This window comes from Odocoileus virginianus, chromosome 5 (assembly GCF_023699985.2).
Source record: "Odocoileus virginianus isolate 20LAN1187 ecotype Illinois chromosome 5, Ovbor_1.2, whole genome shotgun sequence".
NCBI classification, from domain to species: domain Eukaryota; kingdom Metazoa; phylum Chordata; class Mammalia; order Artiodactyla; family Cervidae; genus Odocoileus; species Odocoileus virginianus.
Window position 1 is genome coordinate 14,943,832 of NC_069678.1, and position 18,765 is coordinate 14,962,596.

The 18,765-nt window shown below is 51.1% G+C and overlaps 1 protein-coding gene across 3 annotated transcripts in view; it reads left to right on the top strand.

Moving 5' to 3' along the window:
• Positions 1 to 6,185, top strand: part of KIRREL1 (kirre like nephrin family adhesion molecule 1) — a 100,079-nt gene extending 93,894 nt beyond the window's left edge. For 2 of the 3 annotated variants that reach the window (XM_070467584.1, XM_070467586.1), the window contains 7 exons: positions 211 to 385; positions 479 to 579; positions 2,113 to 2,311; positions 3,823 to 3,930; positions 4,063 to 4,202; positions 4,777 to 4,854; positions 5,123 to 6,185. In XM_070467584.1, coding sequence (XP_070323685.1) covers positions 211 to 385; positions 479 to 579; positions 2,113 to 2,311; positions 3,823 to 3,930; positions 4,063 to 4,202; positions 4,777 to 4,854; positions 5,123 to 5,599 — 1,278 coding nt within the window. In that variant the 3' untranslated portion in view covers positions 5,600 to 6,185. The remainder of the gene's footprint in view (positions 1 to 210; positions 386 to 478; positions 580 to 2,112; positions 2,312 to 3,822; positions 3,931 to 4,062; positions 4,203 to 4,776; positions 4,855 to 5,122) is intronic. The other variant, XM_070467585.1, reaches the window with a different exon arrangement.
• The last annotated feature ends 12,580 nt before the right edge of the window (positions 6,186 to 18,765 follow it).

Consider the following 18,765-nt stretch of genomic DNA (forward strand, 5'->3'; position numbering starts at 1 on the left):
TTTAAAAATCACGGCAGCTTCACCTGCCCTCATGCACCTCCACCCAGGTCTGCCCACTCTTACAGAGATGCTGTGTCTAAGTGCTAACCCATTTAGAGTCAAGGGATGGACCAGATAGACTCGGGACTCTGCTTCCCTTCTGGGAATTCACTTGTGGCCCTTCCTGCTTTCTTTCCAATGCCTCCAATGCGGGGGCCCACACGGATCTAGGGGCCCAGGCCTCCTGGCTCCCCACCCGAGGCTGCTCTCTCTGCCCAGGTCCTGAGTAACAGCAACCAGCTGCTGCTGAAGTCGGTGACCCAGGCCGATGCCGGCACTTACACCTGCCGGGCCATTGTGCCTCGGATCGGAGTGGCTGAGCGGGAGGTGCCGCTTTACGTGAACGGTGAGGGGCCTGATGAAGGCAGTGGTGGGGGGTGTGCTGGGGGCGGGCTGCTGGAGGTTCCAGCTGGCCCTGGCCCTGTCCTCTTGCTTGCAGGGCCCCCCATCATCTCCAGCGAGGCTGTGCAGTACGCCGTCAGGGGCGACGGCGGCAAGGTGGAGTGTTTCATCGGGAGTACGCCACCCCCAGACCGCATTGTGAGTGGGCCAGGCCTCGGGCCAGCCTCGCCTCGGCCTCCCCTCCCGCTCTTTCTAGGCCCTGTGCTTCTCATCCTCTGACTCTTTTCCTCCCCTTGCTCACACACCACCTCCTCTCTCTTGTTGGGTGACCCTGAGCCAGTTACTTGGTCTTTAGAACCTCAGTTTCCTCATCCATAAAATGGGGGCAGTGGTCCCTACCGAACAGGGCTGCTGTTGCCTTTCACAACAGGTGTGAAAGGCCTGGTGAAGTCTTCTTGGATGCGCTGCTCGCTCCCCTGGGCTTTCCGTCCTGCTCTGTCCTCTCCCTCATCTCCTCCTCCTTCCTCAGCCTCCCCATCTCTTCCTTGCCCCCTCCCCTGCCCTCTGCCCCAGCGCTGCCCCATCAGTTCCATCCCACCCAGCCGTCCACTCCCCTCCCTTCTCCTGCCTTCCTCCTCCTACCAGCACCGCGCCTGCCGCTCTCCACCCCTCCCTCTCCCCCACACCACGAGCCATTAATTCCTTCCGTGACCATTAACCGTCAAACCCCTCATCACATTTAATGACCATTTGGCTAACTCCAGGGCTGCCCAGGGACACTTCATTACCACGGCCGCCTGGGCAGCGGGCGGCTCGGCTCCCGGGGGGCCTCGCTTTCAGAGCGAGGAGGACTGATCCCTGGAAAAGAGCCAGTTGTCGGCGGCTCCCTCTCCCTGGGGCTCCATTCTGAGGGAGGGGACACAGTGGAGGGGGCATACCCCAGCCTGGGGGACGGGGGATGGAGGAGCCCGGGAGAGGCCCACTCATTTATAAGGGTCTGTGGATGGGTCTCCAGAGCCGCTAGGTGGGTTCATGCTGGGCTGGCTGTGGGGTGGTGAAAGGCAAGGCCGAAGTTACGTTTCGTTAGAGTCTCAGACTGTCAGAGCTGGAGGGAAGCCGGAGCACCTTCTACTCTAGCCTGATCCTCTCCTTTTACAGGCGAGGAAGCTGAGGCCCAGAGAGGGAAGGGGCCAGCCACCCAGGGCCCAAAGAGGGGACCAGGCCGAGAGCCCAGGCTTCTTGGCTGTCCGGCCAGGACTTGTTCTCTCTTGTTGGCTCATTGGATCAGCTGGGGTTGTTACAAAAATAGCGATTCCCAATAAGAGAAGCCTCAGTTCTAACTTGGGAATGATGTGTCTTTGGGACACTGGTCTACCATCTTCCAGGTCTGCTGGCTTTCCGAATCAAATTGCTCTCCCTTGCCTCAACAACCAGCACCACCAAATAGAAAGATTCCTGGGCCTGTGCCCTAGAGAGTCATATTTAGGAGCTAAGCCCCAGCAATCCTCATGTTAAAGAGTGTCCCTATGCTTATCTGAATGGTCACAGCATGTGTCTTGAGCACGTTTGGGAGCCACTGCTCCTCCTAGACTGGAGGTTTGATGCCAGGGTTGAAGGCAGCAGGGGTGGCTTGTAGGGTGAGTGTGGGTGTGGGCTGGAGGGCACACGGGGTGAAGATATGAGTCTGCCTTGTGGTGACCTCCTCATCCCATCCTGCCCTCCCCACCCCAGGCCTGGGCATGGAAGGAGAACTTCCTGGAGGTGGGGACCCTGGAACGCTACACGGTGGAGAGGACCAACTCGGGCAGTGGGGTCCTGTCCACGCTCACCATCAACAACGTCATGGAGGCCGACTTTCAGACCCACTACAACTGTACCGCCTGGAACAGCTTTGGGCCGGGCACGGCCATCATCCAGCTGGAAGAGCGAGGTAACCGCAGTGTTGGCTGTCGCCAGGGCACAGGGCAGCCTGGGGACTCCGCTCCCTCTTCTCTCCAGGGGCATGGCTCAGAGACACTGCTCTCTCCCGGGCCTGCCCACCGCAGCCTGATCTCGGTGCTCAGCTGGGAAACCACTCACTGTTTTAAACATTCATTGAGCATTTGCTATGTGCCAGGCCCCGCACTAGGAACTGCAGGGACAATGTAAATGAACACTGTCCTTGCCATCCGGGAACCTTCAGTTTAGTGGAGGACCTAGAGAGTGGCAGGAAATGACTTCAGATGCAGAAAAATAAAATGATCTGTAAAGGCACTAACACTCCATACTTCAATGGGTTGGTATGAGGATTAAATGAGAGGATATTCATGGAGTACTTGGAATAGAATAGGAAGCTTTGGTTCCTCCACCTCTTCCCAGGAGGCGCTAGTGGTAAAGAATCTGCCTGCCAGTGCAGGAGACGCAGGTTTGATCCTTGCATTGGGCAGATCCCCTGGAGAAAGAAATGGCAACCCACTCCAGTATTCTTGCCTGGAAAATTCCACGGACAGAAGAACCTGGCAGGCTACAGCCCATGGGGTTGCAAGAGTCAGACATGACTGAGTGCACACACACACACACACACACACACACACACACGCACCTTTTCATAAATCCTTAGTCTGATAGGAGACACATATTCTCTCCCTTAAGGCATTTCTAGCCTGATAAAAGAGACATAATGCTTTTGAGTTTCTTGGAAGCTCCCAACTCTGATGAGGAAAAGAGGTTTTTTTTTTTTTAAAGTAAGAACTAGCTATTTGATGTGAGAGATGGGGAGAAATAACTGGGGGGGAGGCGGAGCGGGGGAGGAGGTCTGTCTTAGTTAGCTAAGGGCACCAGCAAGAGCAAGGAGTTGGTGGGAAAGAACAGAGGAGACAGAATGAGGAGGACTCTGCAGGAAACACTTCTGAAAGGGAAGAGCTCTACATGGATCTGATCCATCTAGGACAGACAGGAAGGGAGAGAAAACTGGAGGCAGGATTCCTGGGTCCTTCTCATCTCCAAGGAGCAGGGGGATCCAACCAGAACTGCCTGAGCCCTGGGAAGACAGGTGCAGATGGAGCAGTCACAATGGTGTGGATGAGGAAGGCAGTGGAACAGGTGGAAACACAGGTGGCAGTGGGAAAGTTTGGGGACAGCCAACCTCAGACAAGACCCCAGCCCAGGAAGGAGGGACAAGTCTCCCAGGCAGGTGGGCTGCAAGAGAGGGACAGACAGACCACCACAGCCAGGGACAAGTCGATCCCAACTCTGATGAAGTGAAGGTCTAAATCCAGACACAGTGCAGACCTCCTCTCAAATCCCACCTTGACTTTAACTGACCTCAGCTGAAACGTAACCCTGTGCAAAGTCCAGGGGGCCTGGAGCTCGGCTGCTCTGAGCTTCAGCCATCCCTGAGCTCAGATCCCCGTGTGACCGCATCCTCACCCTCCTCCTTTCCTTCCCTTCCCCCATCTGAAGAGGTGCTACCCGTGGGCATCATCGCGGGGGCCACCATTGGCGCAGGCATCCTGCTCATCTTCTTCTTCATCGCCTTGGTGTTCTTCCTCTACCGGCGCCGCAAAGGCAGTGAGTATGGGCCCTGCTGGGGCCGAGGCCCTCCCAAGGGCCTCTGACAGGCAGGGCTGGGGAGGGGCGAGGAGGGCTTGGCAGCTGCGCGCTCCAGGCCAGGTAGGTCCAGGCGGCGGCCCTTGTCCCCAGGTCGCAAAGACGTGACCCTGAGGAAGCTGGACATCAAAGTGGAGACCGTGAACCGGGAGCCGCTCACGATGCATTCTGACCGGGAGGACGACACTGCCAGCGTCTCCACGGCGACCCGTGTCATGAAGGCCATCTACTCGGTGAGCATCTGTTCCCCCCCACCCCGCACCGGCCTACCCTCTTCTTCACACTCTTGGGGCCAGCCCCACCCCAGGTCACTAAAGCTGCCACTCTCTGCCCCCTCAGTTGACCTACTTTGGTCCCGTCCCCTCCACCCCACACTCACTGTCATACATACAGACCCATAAACATGCGCACGCTCCCCAGGCTAATTTTCTTGAGGACAGGCGGGTGGGACCTATACAGGCTTCCTTCACCCCGTTCTCCCCGCAACAGCATGTCAAGAGTTTTTTGACCCAACTGGAAGTTCTCTGGCCCAACTGCCTCGGTGCTCAGATGAAGAACAGCCGCAGAGAGGGGCAGGGATATAACAAAAGCACTGCGCATGGTCACAGAATTGGCGCTAGAACCCATATCTCTGGCCTCTTCCCACTATACTCCAGAGTCTCTGTGGGGAGAGGACGCAGGGTTCAAGTCTGCCCCCGACCCAGACCCTTCCTCTTAACAGGCGGCCTCTGGGTGTGGGGATGGGGTGGGCAGGGCGGGCGAGAGCAGGCGTCCGTCTCCTGATGCCCAGCTTCTGCTCCTCCGCAGTCCTTCAAGGACGACGTGGACCTAAAGCAGGATCTGCGCTGTGACACCATCGACACGCGGGAGGAGTATGAGATGAAGGTGCGGATCGGGGAAGGGCCGGCGCACAAGGGTCCCCTGGAGGGGCGCAGGGCATGGATCGCGGGCTCCAGGGGTGGGCAGAGTGGAGGTGAGGGCAGGTGTGCGGAGGCAGGGTCAGGAGATTACTGAGCGAGCAGAGGAGATGAAGAGTTATTGGCTGAGAACCCGGGCAGAGCCAGAGAAGGAGGCCCAGAGGGCCTCGATGAGACTCCACACCCCTCCCCGAGATGGACCCACCTTCTCATCCTCCTCTCTCATTGCCACCCAGGACCCCACCAATGGCTACTACAACGTGCGTGCCCACGAAGACCGCCCGTCTTCCAGGGCAGTGCTCTATGCTGACTACCGTGCCCCCGGCCCTGCCCGCTTCGACGGCCGCCCCTCGTCCCGCCTCTCCCACTCCAGCGGCTACGCCCAGCTCAACACCTACAGCCGGGCCCCGGCCCCCGACTACGGCCCCGAGCCCACGCCCCCTGGTCCTGCTGCCCCCGCTGGCAACGACACCGCCAGCCAGCTGTCCTACGAGAACTATGAGAAGTTCAATTCCCACCCCTTCCCCGGGGCAGCCGGGTACCCCACCTACCGACTGGGCTACCCCCAGGCCCCACCGTCCGGCCTGGAGCGGACCCCGTACGAGGCATACGACCCCATTGGCAAGTACGCCACCGCCACGCGATTCTCCTACACCTCCCAGCACTCGGACTACGGCCAGAGATTCCAGCAGCGCATGCAGACGCATGTGTAGGGCCGGCGCCTGGCCGGGGCGTCTCTGCGGGGCAGAGGAGAAGGCTCTCACAGCTGTTCCCTGATATTCAGGGACATTGCCCGTTGTTGCTCCCGTCCTGGACCAGCCTTCCTCCTCCCACCGCGGCAGGCAGGGAGCAGGTCTCCCGGAAACACCCCGTCCCGAGGATGGTGCTCTGCGCATGCCCCAGCCTCCTGGGCCTGCCCTTCCCTCTTCTTCGGGAGGATGTGTCTCTTCTGACCTGCACTCTTGCCTGGCCCTAGTCTGGGGACTGGGAAAGTGAAGGTTGCGGAGAGCAGAGGGGCCACTTTTTAGCATTCCCTTTCTATGCCGCCCCTCTGGTCTCACGTGAGCGGACAAGGGGGGGTCCCGTGGGGTGGAGCAAGCTTTGGCCCAGGGGACACGGAGTGTTGGGGTGGGTGGCTCTGGTACAGATAGATTGCCTGGCCCGTCCCATCAGTTGTCCGCGTCATACCTTGGGTGCGTCTCTCCCTCCTCGGGACTGCAGAAGGGACCTTGGATTTGTTTTTTTAGCCCTGGCACCGAGTTCAGATCCAGCTCAGCTGGGATTAAAATGTCAAGTCATCTTGGCTGCCCACTGTGGACACCTGTCTCTCTGCGTGCAGAGGGATCCACGTATCTCCCCTAGCGCTGCCCTTTCCTCCTCCTCCTCCTCTGTGCTGCGCCAGCCGGTAGGTCATGGGGTCGTGATGGAGAAGGAAAGGTCAGGAACCACGTTCTGAGTCACCAGCAAGACCGCAGAGCGCTACATAGCAGTTTCCGGAACCCACGCTAGAGGGAGCCCATTCAAGCCCCCTCTCCTCCCCAGCAGGCCCCACTTCCTGGCTCTAATGAGCCTGCCTGGGGAGTGTTGGTGAAAGTGGGGGTGCTATTGGCTATTCTTCAAAGACAACAAAAAATAATTTTTTAAAAAAACCTCCCTTGGGGGAAAAAAAAATAAAAAGCTGTAGGGAGCTCCCCACCCAAATACAAGTCCCAGTGGAAAGGAAAGGGGGAACCTGTTCTCTATCAGATTTCCAGTACCTTCCATTACTCTTTCAATCTCGAAGCACTTTGAATCCATTTTTAAACATTCAGGTGGTGAGACCTGTCACCCGATGGGCTCTATAGGACCGGAAGGGGGCCTGACTGTCAGGCTCTGCTGTCCTACCCCAGAGCTGACCAGCTGGTTAGAGAGGCCACCTTCTGGGGGACATCTGTGGGAGATGTTCTCTTTAGACGGGTTTTCGTTTGTTACCTATCTTCCCCGCGCCCCACCCCCCGGACCAATCAGATTGCTTCTTCCGCTTTCAGTGCCTTGAGTGTCCGGCTTTGGTTGACCGGCCCTGTGTGGGTGGCTGCACAGGTGTCCGGTACTGTCAGCGCAAACTCACTGCCGAGCTTTGCAGAGTTTAGGCGACAGACGGGCGAGGGGACCTAGTAAGAGAAAGGGCTGACCCGGTAAGGTCACACGGAAAGGCACTGCAGGCAGCCGCGGCCCATGAGGCCTCCCACGCCCACCCTCACCTCCATACACACACCTGCACGCACGCCCACATACGCATTCCACATGCTCAGCCGCCACCTCCTGACCAAAGAGAACGGGCGCTCCAAAGAGAACTCCCTCGTCTGCCCCGGCCTTCCCTTCCCAAGAAGCCTGGTCTGCTCTCTCCTTAGCTCAGCCCTAACGGGAGGGTCCTCTGTCGCAATTCCCAGAATGCGTTTTGCCCTTTCTCGTGGTCACCATTCATTAGTCATGTTCGCTTTAATGAGTTACATGCTCATCAGCCACGGGCCATCGCCACCTTTGCAGATGGGTATGTGGGGTGACATTCCTCGCCATCCCCTGGCAGTAAGGACAGCGCATACCCTGTAGCTCCAGTTCTGGCCTCTCAGGCGGCATCTGCATCCTCCTCCACTTCAGCAGGGGCAAGTCCCATAAACGGGCCCTTTCAGAGGCCTCATATAGTTTTGCAGTTATTCCATCCTTACCCCTGGAAGCTGACTCCTTCCTGCACAGTCCTTTTCTGTGAGTTTGGTGACATAAGGTCTAATAAGGATGCAGGTTCCTGTGCAAATTCAGGCATATTTTGATGATTTTCACAGAAGCCATGGGGTAATCTAAACAGTTAAAATCTAAAGATGGTGGATTTTTAAACAGGAACATTCCAACTGACTTTTGTTTGGGGTTTGGCCGCATTCTTTCGTTTCCTCCTTTCTGGTTTTAGTCCTGGGTACACTGTTGGTGGAGGGGAGGAGGCCCTGAGGTCACTGGTAACCCAGCTGACACTGCAGGGACCATGGGTTTCAGAAGCCAGATAGTTATTTCCCTGTTCTCTGTTCCTTAACGCATTACCTGGGTATCAAGTGAGCACCGTGCAAGGCACAGGGAGATGTCAGCGTTCAAGACTGTCTCTGCCCTGTGCACTTTTTACTCTGGGTTGATCAGAATCTGAGTGGGGACCAACCTGTTAAGCCAATGGAATTGCCTTTCTGGGACGTGGTAGATGCCCTTGAGCTTGGACGGTTTTTACCTAAGGCTAGAATCCTCCAGCATGGTGCCTCGGCCCTTGATGTGGTCACCTTGGTGATCCTGACTGCCTTCTACATTCTAGTGTTGGTGGGAAGAGCGAGGCATTCGGAGACGTGGGACCCAGTTCTGAAGCTTCCGTTTACTGAGTGACCTTGGCCTAAACTCTAGGTTCATTGGCCACTATTTTCTAGTCTTTAAGATGAGAAGGGAGAATTGTACAAACCTCAGATTGTCCCACTCTTGCATATTTTCATTTGGTGAAGTGGAAGGGCCTGCCACTCCTGGCAGGGATTTGGTAACAGCAGGTGGATGGGTGGGGGGAAGTTGAAAGGTTCTTGTCTTGAAAGAAGCTTTCACTGTGGACTTCATCCTCTTGTCAGAAGTGTTGTGAATGAGTTTCCACTAAAAACCCCTTGATCTCAAACAGAAGCAAAAAGAATATCCTAAACTTCGGTGAAATTGATGTGGGATTATCCTTTGGACGTTGTGCTGCTCCCCAGTCAGAAGCCTGACAGGTTTGTAAAGGTGTCTCTGGCCAAGGCAGGGCATGGTGACTTTCCTTCACTGTGCCCCCAGGTTCCAGGTAACCTCTGGGGAGAAATGAAAGCAGCCACACTCTGCCCCAGTCCTCTGGAGCACTCCCATGGCCCAGAAAGCTGGTCTTAGAGTAAGGGGAAGCCTTCAGGCTAAGGCGTCTTGAGCTAGAGGGCAAGGTGTGAGAACAGCTGACCTGTCCTGGAGAAGTTCAGAAGGGCAAGTGGTAGTGAGGAGGGAGTCCAGCAGTTATTGACTCCAGTTCTGCATCTTGAAGAGGTCCTTGTGATGTTGGGTGACCCACCGTCTACTTGTGGAGGGTTCAGCTTGCGTCCTAAATCCGGGATCCCCCACCAAAGTCTAGGCACAATATTTGCATGAAGCAAAGTCCAACGTAAGTCAGAAAGGAAAGCAGCACTGTGCTTACACAGATGCCTCGCCTGCTTGGGATGGCAGAGGTTAGTCTGATCTCACCCCAACCCTTCTCATCTCCAAGCACTGCGCCCTCTCCTTGTCCAGGTGCTGCTTTTCCGGTAATTTTGAGGGCAGCCTTTTCTGCTTGACAGGATGGAGCATACTGCCCTGGAGTCTCTTTTGCCCTGGTACCCTCTCATTAAATGGGTGGCTGTCTGGCTGGAGCCACACGTCCTGGGCTTTCTCAGATGGAATCAGATGGTGTCTCAGTGTATTTGGCTCATGTGCACTGCCGTTGTACATGGGCCACTCAGGTTTGGAGAAAGCCGTGTTAAAGACAAGACCTACCCCAGCTGTGCTGAACTGGCTCAGTGACATCACTTCCTCACTCTTTGCTGAGAGGGTGATTCTGTCCCCACTGCTGTATGCGAAGCGCTCAGGCCTCAGAAACCCTGGGCTTCTCTGCCAGCTTAGTGCTGTGTGCCATGAGCCAGGTCACCCACTCTGTGCCTCTCCAGGCCCTTCTGCATGGTGGCGAATCACTTGAAAGGCATTAGTGAAGCTTCTAACCCTGGTGGGACCAGTAAGGAGGTGATAATAGAACACTGAAGTGCACAGACCAAGCGATGTAATTGGAAAGGCATTTATTTTTGTGAAGAGGCTATAAAATTAGCATTTAAATATCCCATCCCCTTCTCCTGGCCTTCCCCTTACCACTGCTGCTCCTTTCCTGGAGGCCAGCCTGGTTTCTGAAAGGCATTGGCCTCACTTTTCACCTGGGTCCTGACACTCCACCTCTGGGCTTCTGGAGAGGATGGAAGGATGTGTGGCTCAGGAGGTTTCAGAATGGGGTGGGCGGGGGGGCATCACATTTTCTTGCATCACTGTGAGGGAGCTCCAGGCCCTGTCCCTGGAGGAATAATTGCTGCGCAAAAGTCACAGGCCATACTGGGCGATTCTGGTACAAGCTTGCCCTTAAAAATAATAACAGTAATGATAATAACTCCGTTTGCATAGAGCTGTCTGTCACTCATTCCTACCAATCTCCTGTCCCCTAATCCTGGCTTTTTGCTGTCCCCAACCACTGGCCTTTGCAAGTGTTGGTGGGCCAATGGGTTCTTCTCTTCTCATCTGGAGATTTTTAGATGCTGTCTCCTGGGAGTACCCCTGACTCTGGGGAGAGAGCAGCCAAGTTGCCAATACAATCAAACTCTGACACAGTCTTGCTAGCAATAGTGACCCAGGAGAGTTGGCTGCCTCCAGTCACACCAGAATGAGGTCCAGGGCTCCCTGTGGTCACATTTTCTAACCCCACTCTTCTTGGGATTACAGCCTCCATTTCTGGCTCCAGTTAAATTTTCTCCACCCAAGCCCTGATAATAAATGGATCCATGATGATAATTAAGAGGAAAAAAATATTATTTTTGTTAGGACAAACCATCGTAGATTTTTAGCAATGTGTATCTGTGTGTCCCTCACACCTTTTCCTATTCTGCCTTTTTTCATTTTCCTTTTTTTTTAAATATTATGTACTATATTTTTAGTCTCAAACACACTATATATTATATATATTTAATTTTTTTATATATATAAATATAAATGTTTTAAAAAGTACTATGTTTTGTGGTGTTTAATGTACAAGCAGCTCTAGTTACTTAAAAGCTTGCCTGATTTGGGGTGAAATGATCTGAATTGGAGGAGAAGATCGATTTTTGGATTGAGATGGCAGAGACTATCTATCTATGTCACCTCCAGGCCGTGGGGCAAACACGTTTTATTCACCAGTTTGTGAGTGTCGCAAAAGCCTGAGGCCAATTATGGCAGTTCAGGGACAAACAGCCAGAGGCTTCCTGCTTTTGGAACACAGCATCCAAATGTTCAGTGCCAAATATGATTATGGGGATAGGAAGGGGAGACTGAATCTGGGATCCAAATCCCAAAGGATTTGGGAGTGTGAGGGTGAACAGGACTGATTTCATTTATTTAAAAATGCAGTGGTTTGGGTAAAAGTTCAACATTGCTGGGTCACCAGCCCTTTGAACTTGAAGTGAGACAGAATGAAAAACCATATGGTGCAGCAGTGTATACACACACACAGACCATCCTGCTGAGAAATTCTGGGTTCCCCAAGTTTAGTAGAATTTGCAGAGATTTTACTTTGCTCTTTTCACAGCAGTCTTAGAGGATAACTGGCAAAAAAAAAAGAAAAAAGAAAAAAATTGTTTTCAGATAATGTTTTTGAAAACTATAAATCACAAAAGAAATACAATGGTTTATTTCCTTCATCCAGGCTTCCCTGGTGGCTCAGATGGTAGAGAATCTGCCTGCAATGTGGGACACCTGGGTTCAATCCCTGGGTTGGGGAGATCCCCTGGAGGAGGACATGGCAACCCACTCCAATCTTCTTGCCTAGAGAATCCCATGGACAGAGGAGTTTGGCGGGTTGCAGTCCACAGGGTCGCAAAGAGTCGGACATGACTGAGCAGCTAACACATACACATCTCCCTCATCTGGTTAAGAGTCCAGCAAACTAAAGATGGTCCACAGCAGCCTATTTGTACACAAGGGACACAGACATAGTCATAGACAGATAGGGACTTAGGAGCTGAAAAAAATACTTGAGAGAGTGCAACCCATTTCCAAGAAGGTTGTAGAGCATGACCAAGAGCTACTACAGAGGGAGGGGCAGGATGCAGTGGGGACTGCAGTTTCAGTGTATCCTGGACCAGGAGCCTGTAGATAGCCCACAGGGCGTTCAACCTGGGTGAGGATGAGAGGCCCGTGCAGTGTGAATCTCGAGTCTACAGCCAGGTAAGTTGAACTGACACAGGTAAAATATGGCATGATAGTTGAGATCCAGAAGTAAACAGAAGAGAGTTGGGGGAAAAAAAGAGAGAAGAAGCAAGTTTATGCAATCATGGAGACCCAAGTGCATTCTGTTAGGCCAAGTAATGTTAGGCAGGGTAGCTCCAGTGCTATGTGTCCTCGGGATGCACTTTATTTGTCTCTGCATCCTCAGAGCCCAACCCCAGGGTCAGCAGGCACATGGGGACGAGTCTGGGAGCTGTATAGGGCGCCACATGCTGCTTGTCACACCACAGTTCGTGTGCGCTAGGTCCAAACTGAAACGCTGGAGTTTGGAGCAGAGAAAGAAGACACCATCCCAGAAGGTAGGAGACGTAGGTTTGTCTCAAGTTCATCTTACTAGCTGGCTGAGGTGTAAGATTTGGGGGGAATGAGGGTGGTAGGGGTCATGACCTTCTTTTTGATTGGTGGTAGATGACAGTGTGGTGTTTCAGGAATCTTAATCATCAGCCTCCTGGTTCCAACCAGTCTGGGGTCTATGGATTTGTGGTCAGCATGTAGTCATCATCCTCCACCTGGGTGGGTGGGGGTCTTAGTTCTCAGAGAACAACTCAAAAAAGTGTGTTTGATTATTAGCTATGTCCCTCAAGAGGAACTAGGACTCTGTTTGATCACTGAACTATTGTTTCTTGACTGCTTTCCCTGTGTTTGTACATCCCCTTACTTCCCTAATTAGTAACTGCTTGAGTCTGCTCTTCAGAACCCAGAGAAGCCCTAGGACAAATAAGAAATGGGGACACAGGCCCCTAGGAGGGTCCTGCAGGGTCCTCTTCAGTTTCAAGTCCCCCTTTTCTTTGATATCCCTCAATCCTTAAGGGAACGGGGGTGGGTGGGGCAAGAAATGGAATAAGGTGTTAGATGGCGAGATTAATCATAAGCTTGGCAGGGGGACTCGGTTTTAGGGGGAATCCATTCATATCTAGGCCACAGGAGCCTGTCTCCTGTATTAGACCTATTCCTACGCAGGGACCCAGGCCCTTCTTCAAGTCACTCGCAGCCTGAGGGCAGGTAGGAATGACACCAACAGCCTCTTTACCAGCACTGTCTGCAGAGTTTAATAGGCTCCTCTCTCCTTGAGAGGTCTCCTGCCTCACAACAGGAGCTCTTGCCCTTGGTACAAACCTGCTCCTGTCTGTACTTTCACACCGAAAGCATGAACTTTAAAGTCCTCCAGGATCACCTTAGATCACTCAGCCCTCCCTTCCACTTACTCAACATTTCAACACAGTCTAACGGAATCATGCCTCGTTTGGAGTAACCTCTGCACTTTGCTTCCTCTATGCTTTTGTCCAGGCTCCTTTTTTGCTTGGAATGCCCTTGTCCTTTGACTTTCTTATTGCAAATTTTACCTATATTTATGGCCCAGCTCAAAGGCCATCTCTCCCAGGAAGCCCTGCCTGATTTATCATGTGCTCACCTTCTCTATCTCCTGGGAAGTCTCAGGACAGGTGGCTACATCTCACTGATCTCATTTGTGACCGATTGCTTTGATCACAGGGTTTTGTGTATAACACATCAGTATTTTCCTCTTAAAATAAGGGCATTTGAAGGCAGGGATCCTATATCTTTTTGTTTGTTTAGTATGCTTATCACCCAACAGAGTCCCTAGCATATAGTTGCTCAATATGTGCTAAAGGAATACAGGGATGGAGAGAAAGGAACCCAGCACACCAACATAATGCATAAAAGAAATTTACCCTGGAGCAGTCCATCCTTGATGAAGTGGGATTGCATGGTGATTAAAACATGGGCTCTCAAGTCAGTCTGCCAGGATGACAGACATTACCAGTACTCACTAATATTGAGTCCTCTATTTGAGTCCCCTGGCTATTGGGCAAGGCCAGCCTGACTAGTTTTGGCCAGTGTTCTGTAAACAGAAGTGACATGTCACTTCCAGACCAAAGCATTTAATTGCTAGTGAGACCCTCCAGCTCTTTCTTTGCCTGCCATGGCAACGGGAGCTCATTTATTCCAGACAGTGTGACTTCAGTGGAAGTCCCTCTCGGCCTGGGTCCCTGACTAATAATGTGAAGCAGAACCCTTTTGCCAACCCACGATGAACATGCAGTTTGAGGGAGAAGCGAATCTTTGTTTTGTTAAGATACTGACGTTTTGGAGCTGTTTGTTACTGCGGCATTGTTGTGCCCTGTCCTGACTGGTACACAGCTTCATCGTCTGCTCCTGCTTAATCTTGGATAATGTTGGGGATGAAGAAGTTTTCTTCTACCCTTCTAGGTTCTTCTGACTTGTTTAAGAATTAAATTGACCTGAGGCATAGGAGCAAATCACCCAGAAATTAGTAGCATGTATATAGGGTAAAGATCCAGAAAAACTGAGTAGCTTACTTGACCAAAGCCCTTTCCTTAAATACCATCCTCAAATACCATGAGATCAGCTAAAGACAAAAGAGGAGGTTGAGGGTGGGGAGAGTCAGTTATGGGAAGTTACAGTCACCCAGCAAACAAGGGTGATTATGATACAGGTTTAAGTTTTTGTCTTCTTCCTTGGTAAGAACTTCTAGAGATGTGGTCATCCTACTCTTCGCAGTACGGGGAGGGAGACTATCTGACAAGTGGAGATTTCCCTTATAAGTGTAAATGTTTCTTCTTGTTGTTCAGCTGCCCAATCATGTCCGACTCTTTGCGACCCCAGGGATGGTTTCTTACCATAGGGCAATTCCTACGTCCTTTAGAGCCCTTCCCAAGTCTACTGTTGCACAGAAAACACCCAGATTAAAACAAGATGCCAAAAACATATTTTAGGGTGGCAAATTCTGTTCCCCTACAGCAAGTTACTTTATCTCTCTGCATCTCACTTTTCTCCCTGTGAAATGGACTAGTAGTTCCTTTTCCCATATAAAGTACTTAGCAGAGTTCCCAGCAAGTGAGTATTCAGTAAATGTTAGCTTGTATTAGCCTAGAGAAAGGGGAGCAGTGAGCATATACCCCTTTCACCTCTGCCCCTTTTCCTTAGAGACATCACAAAAGATGTCAACAATTGCCAAAGGGTTATGAAAAGACCATGGCCTCTGGAATGAGAAGATTTAGGTGAACATCCCAGCAGTGTCTCCTGGAACTCTGATTCAGGGCAGGTCACATCTTTCTGAGCTGCCTTCCTTTATCTGTAAAATGTTGTGAACACTCAATGAGATGAGGTACACAAAAACCCTTTGTAAATTGCTAAAAGCTATTCAAATGTGAGTTGATTACTTGGGTATATCAACACTCTAGCACCCCACTCCCACCCATCGCCACTGTCTGCAGCATGCATGCCACACACCTTGCTCCTACAACCATACCCCCGCCCCTACCCTTGTGCACAAGATACTGGCAGCTCTAACAGTGACCTGGTATCGACAGCATGTGACCATCCAGCTGAGACGACGGAGCCCGTCTTTATGGTCCCCCAGGTTCTAGAACCAAAAGATCCCCTCTGCAAAGCAGAAACCTGGGGGAGGAGAGAGATCACTTCATGGCACTCACTTTCCCATTTCCTTTAGTCATTGTAATTAACTACACAGAGGCAACCTCCTGGGGAGAGCAGAGCCATGAGCTCCCAGAACTGAACCCAGAGCTTCCTCTTTTTGTTCCTCTCCACATAATACTGCTCTCTTGGTGGTCGCTTTGCAAACACATCCTGCATTCATTTGCAAACTGGGAAATATTTCATATTTTGAAGCTCAGATAAATGTTCCATCTCCCCAGAAGAGACACAGGTTGGGACTTCTTTGCAAATAGTCTCAAACCTCCTAGTCTGGCTGCTCAGTGATACTGTAGCCTGAGGGATGACCAAAACCTTGCTCTTCTCAGAGCCCTCACAAAAATAGATGCTTACCTGTGGAGAAGAGAATCTCAAAAATTGAAGGCATCTCTGGGGCCAACTATGGACCCAAAGGAGGAGCCGCTATTCTGCCTCAGAGACAAGCAGGGTTTGCGTCAAGGCCGTCCGGGGACTGGAAAACAGGGTGGCTTTTTATGGAGTCTGGGCTTTGGAATCCAAATGTTTGGGCTTCCCTCCAGCTTTTCCAGGCACCAGCTCGATGCCTTTAGGAAAATCATTTGACCTCTTTGGGCCTCGGTTTCCTCGCTGATAAAAATTGTTCCTTCATTCATGCAAAAAATATTTATCGAACATTCCCCATATGTCTGGCATTATTTCAAACCCTGGGGGCTACAGCATGGAACATTGCAAAGTCCCTGCTCTTGTGGCGCTTATGTTTTAATGATGTGAAAGGGACAATAAACAGATAAGTGTGTGTCAGATAATGGTAAGTACTCTGAAGAGACGCAGAGCTGAGTACAGGGGATCGTGAGGGATGGACTTTGTGTTGGGTGGTCAGAGAAAGCCTCTGTAAGAGGACAGGTAAACTTGGAAAAAGAATATTGTAGGCAGAGGGAACAGCAGCTGTGAAGATCCTGAGGCAAGAAATGAGTTTAAAGGATTTAAGGCTCAGCAAGGAGTCTGTCCAGGGAGAGTAGAGAGCGGTGGTAGGAGATCCTGTCAGAGAGAAAGATGGAGTCAAACAGATCCAGGAGAACTTGGAGGCCATTGAAAACCTTGGAAATTATTCTGAGATGGGAAAATGAAGTAAATCAAGCCATATGTGATTTCTGTTTTCATAGATCAGAAATGGTCGAACATCAGCAATTTTATATGGTTCAACCTAATGGATGTAAACATTGCTGTTGCCGTTTAGTCGCTAAGCCATGTCCAACGCTTTTCAACCCCATGAACTCTAGCCCACCAGCCTTCTCATGCAGTATTGTTAATTTATTATTACTACTTTTTTAAGAAACCAAGTTTTTCTATTATTTCAGCAGTATTAATTAAAAGACATTTCTTCCTTCCACTGAGCACGAATCTGCCTCCTTGCAATTTTCTCCCAATGCTGTAATTCTGCCTTCAGGGCACCGCTGTCTGTAGTCACCACCTCGTTTTCCCAAACAACTCTTTCGGTATTGAAATGCAGTTGTCAGGCTGTCATGCTTCTTCTGAGATACCTCTTTTCCAAGTTACATATTTCTGATTCTTAATTTTTTCTTATGATCTTATGATATGGTTTCCTGACTCTTCCACATCTGCCCTTTTGAGTGAGTTTTGGACAACTGCTAGAGAACAGCCTTACCCACTTCGCCCCACTAGTCTGAGGGACAGTTCCCAACTTCAACCCAGTAAGGTTCTCTATGTTCCTTCACCTCCTTACAGTCAATAAGTACAGACAGTATCTCCTGACTCTTCCCCAAAAGAGAGTGGAGGCCCCTTAACCTTCCAGTGACCCTGAGTCCTACCCCCCCCACTGCAGTGAGAGTACCAGATTCTCAGACAATAATCCCGAGAAGATGGAATAAGAGGGATTCCCAGGCCTGGCACCTCAACCTAGATTCTTCAGGGTCCCCCAAAACTTGGAATAATCTGTGTGGAATGGCCACATTCTTGGAATGGCCTACTTGGAATTTTTTAATGGCTAGCATCACAGTGTTTCAGGCTTGGCTTCTAGGATTTAAGATCTGTTAGCTGTCTGGTTTCGAAACTTTGCAACTCAGATTGGGACTTGAATCCATGGCCTCTTAACTGAGATCACGCACCTGGTCTCAGGAATGAATGAAGCGCAGATTCTTGATGTCTCCTTACAGGAAGAATTCAGAGGCAAAGTGATAGGTAAGAAGTGGGTTAAAAACACTCACAGACAGAGTGTGGGCCAGACCAGATGGTGAGAGCAGCACCAGGGCATGGGGTTGCGTTTTTATAGGGGTGGGTAATTTCATAGGCTAATGAGTGGGAGGAGTGTTCTAGCTATTTGGGGAAAGAGTGGGGATTTCCAGGAACTGGGCCACCACCCATTTTTGCCCTTTATGGTCCGTCTTGGAACTGTCCTGGCACCTGCGGTGCGTCAGCTTGCTGATATGTTAAAATGAGTATGCACTGAGGCTTAAGGTCTAGTGGAAACTGACTCATCTGCCATCTTAGACCTAGTTGGTTCTAATCACTTCATGTCATGTCCTTGGGCTATGTCATTTTCTCTTTTTTTAAAGATTGTGCCCTCTCCCCTTCCTTTCTGTGTTCAGTTTGAGAATCAGGAGATATGGGTTCAAGTCTAGTTATGGCAGCTTTCTGAGCCTCAATTTTCTTATCCATAAAATGGGAATAATGATCCTACGTCATCAGCTGAGGGAAGAGCTAGCACAATGGGATATTAAGTAAGCATGTTTCCCCAGACCCACCATGAGGCCTGGCCTTCACTGCTATCCCCTAGTTGGTCCTTCAGCACTGCCCAGACCCCTGCAGTGCCTAAATGTTTTCTCTGTTTCTATTCTTTGTGTCCCTAGATTCCGTTCTCCCCAGCAGGGCATTGATAGTGATTCCCTAGGAAACTGTTACCCTGTGTGCATGCGTGCTCAGTCATGTCCTACTCTTTGCAACCCCATGGAGTGTAGCCCGCCAGTCTCCTCTGTCCATGGGATTTCCCAGGGAAGAATACTGGAGTGGGTTGCCATTTCCTTCTCTAGGATATCTTCCTGACCCAGGGATCAAACCCAGGTCTCCTGCATTGCAGATGGATTCTTTACTACCAGGGAAGCCATTGTTACCCTACTTGGGGAGAAAAAGAATCTCTTCTTAGTTTCACCATCAATACTAAAAAATTAGACTTTAACTAAAATTATGCAACCTGAGTAATCATTTTAAAATGTAAATCACATCACTTCACTGCTTTGCTCTGGGCCTTGTGGCTTCTTATTCCACTTAGAATAGCATCCACTCTCATTTCCAACAGGCCTTACCTTACCTGGCTCCTGCCGACCTCCATCCTCAATTGGTTGCT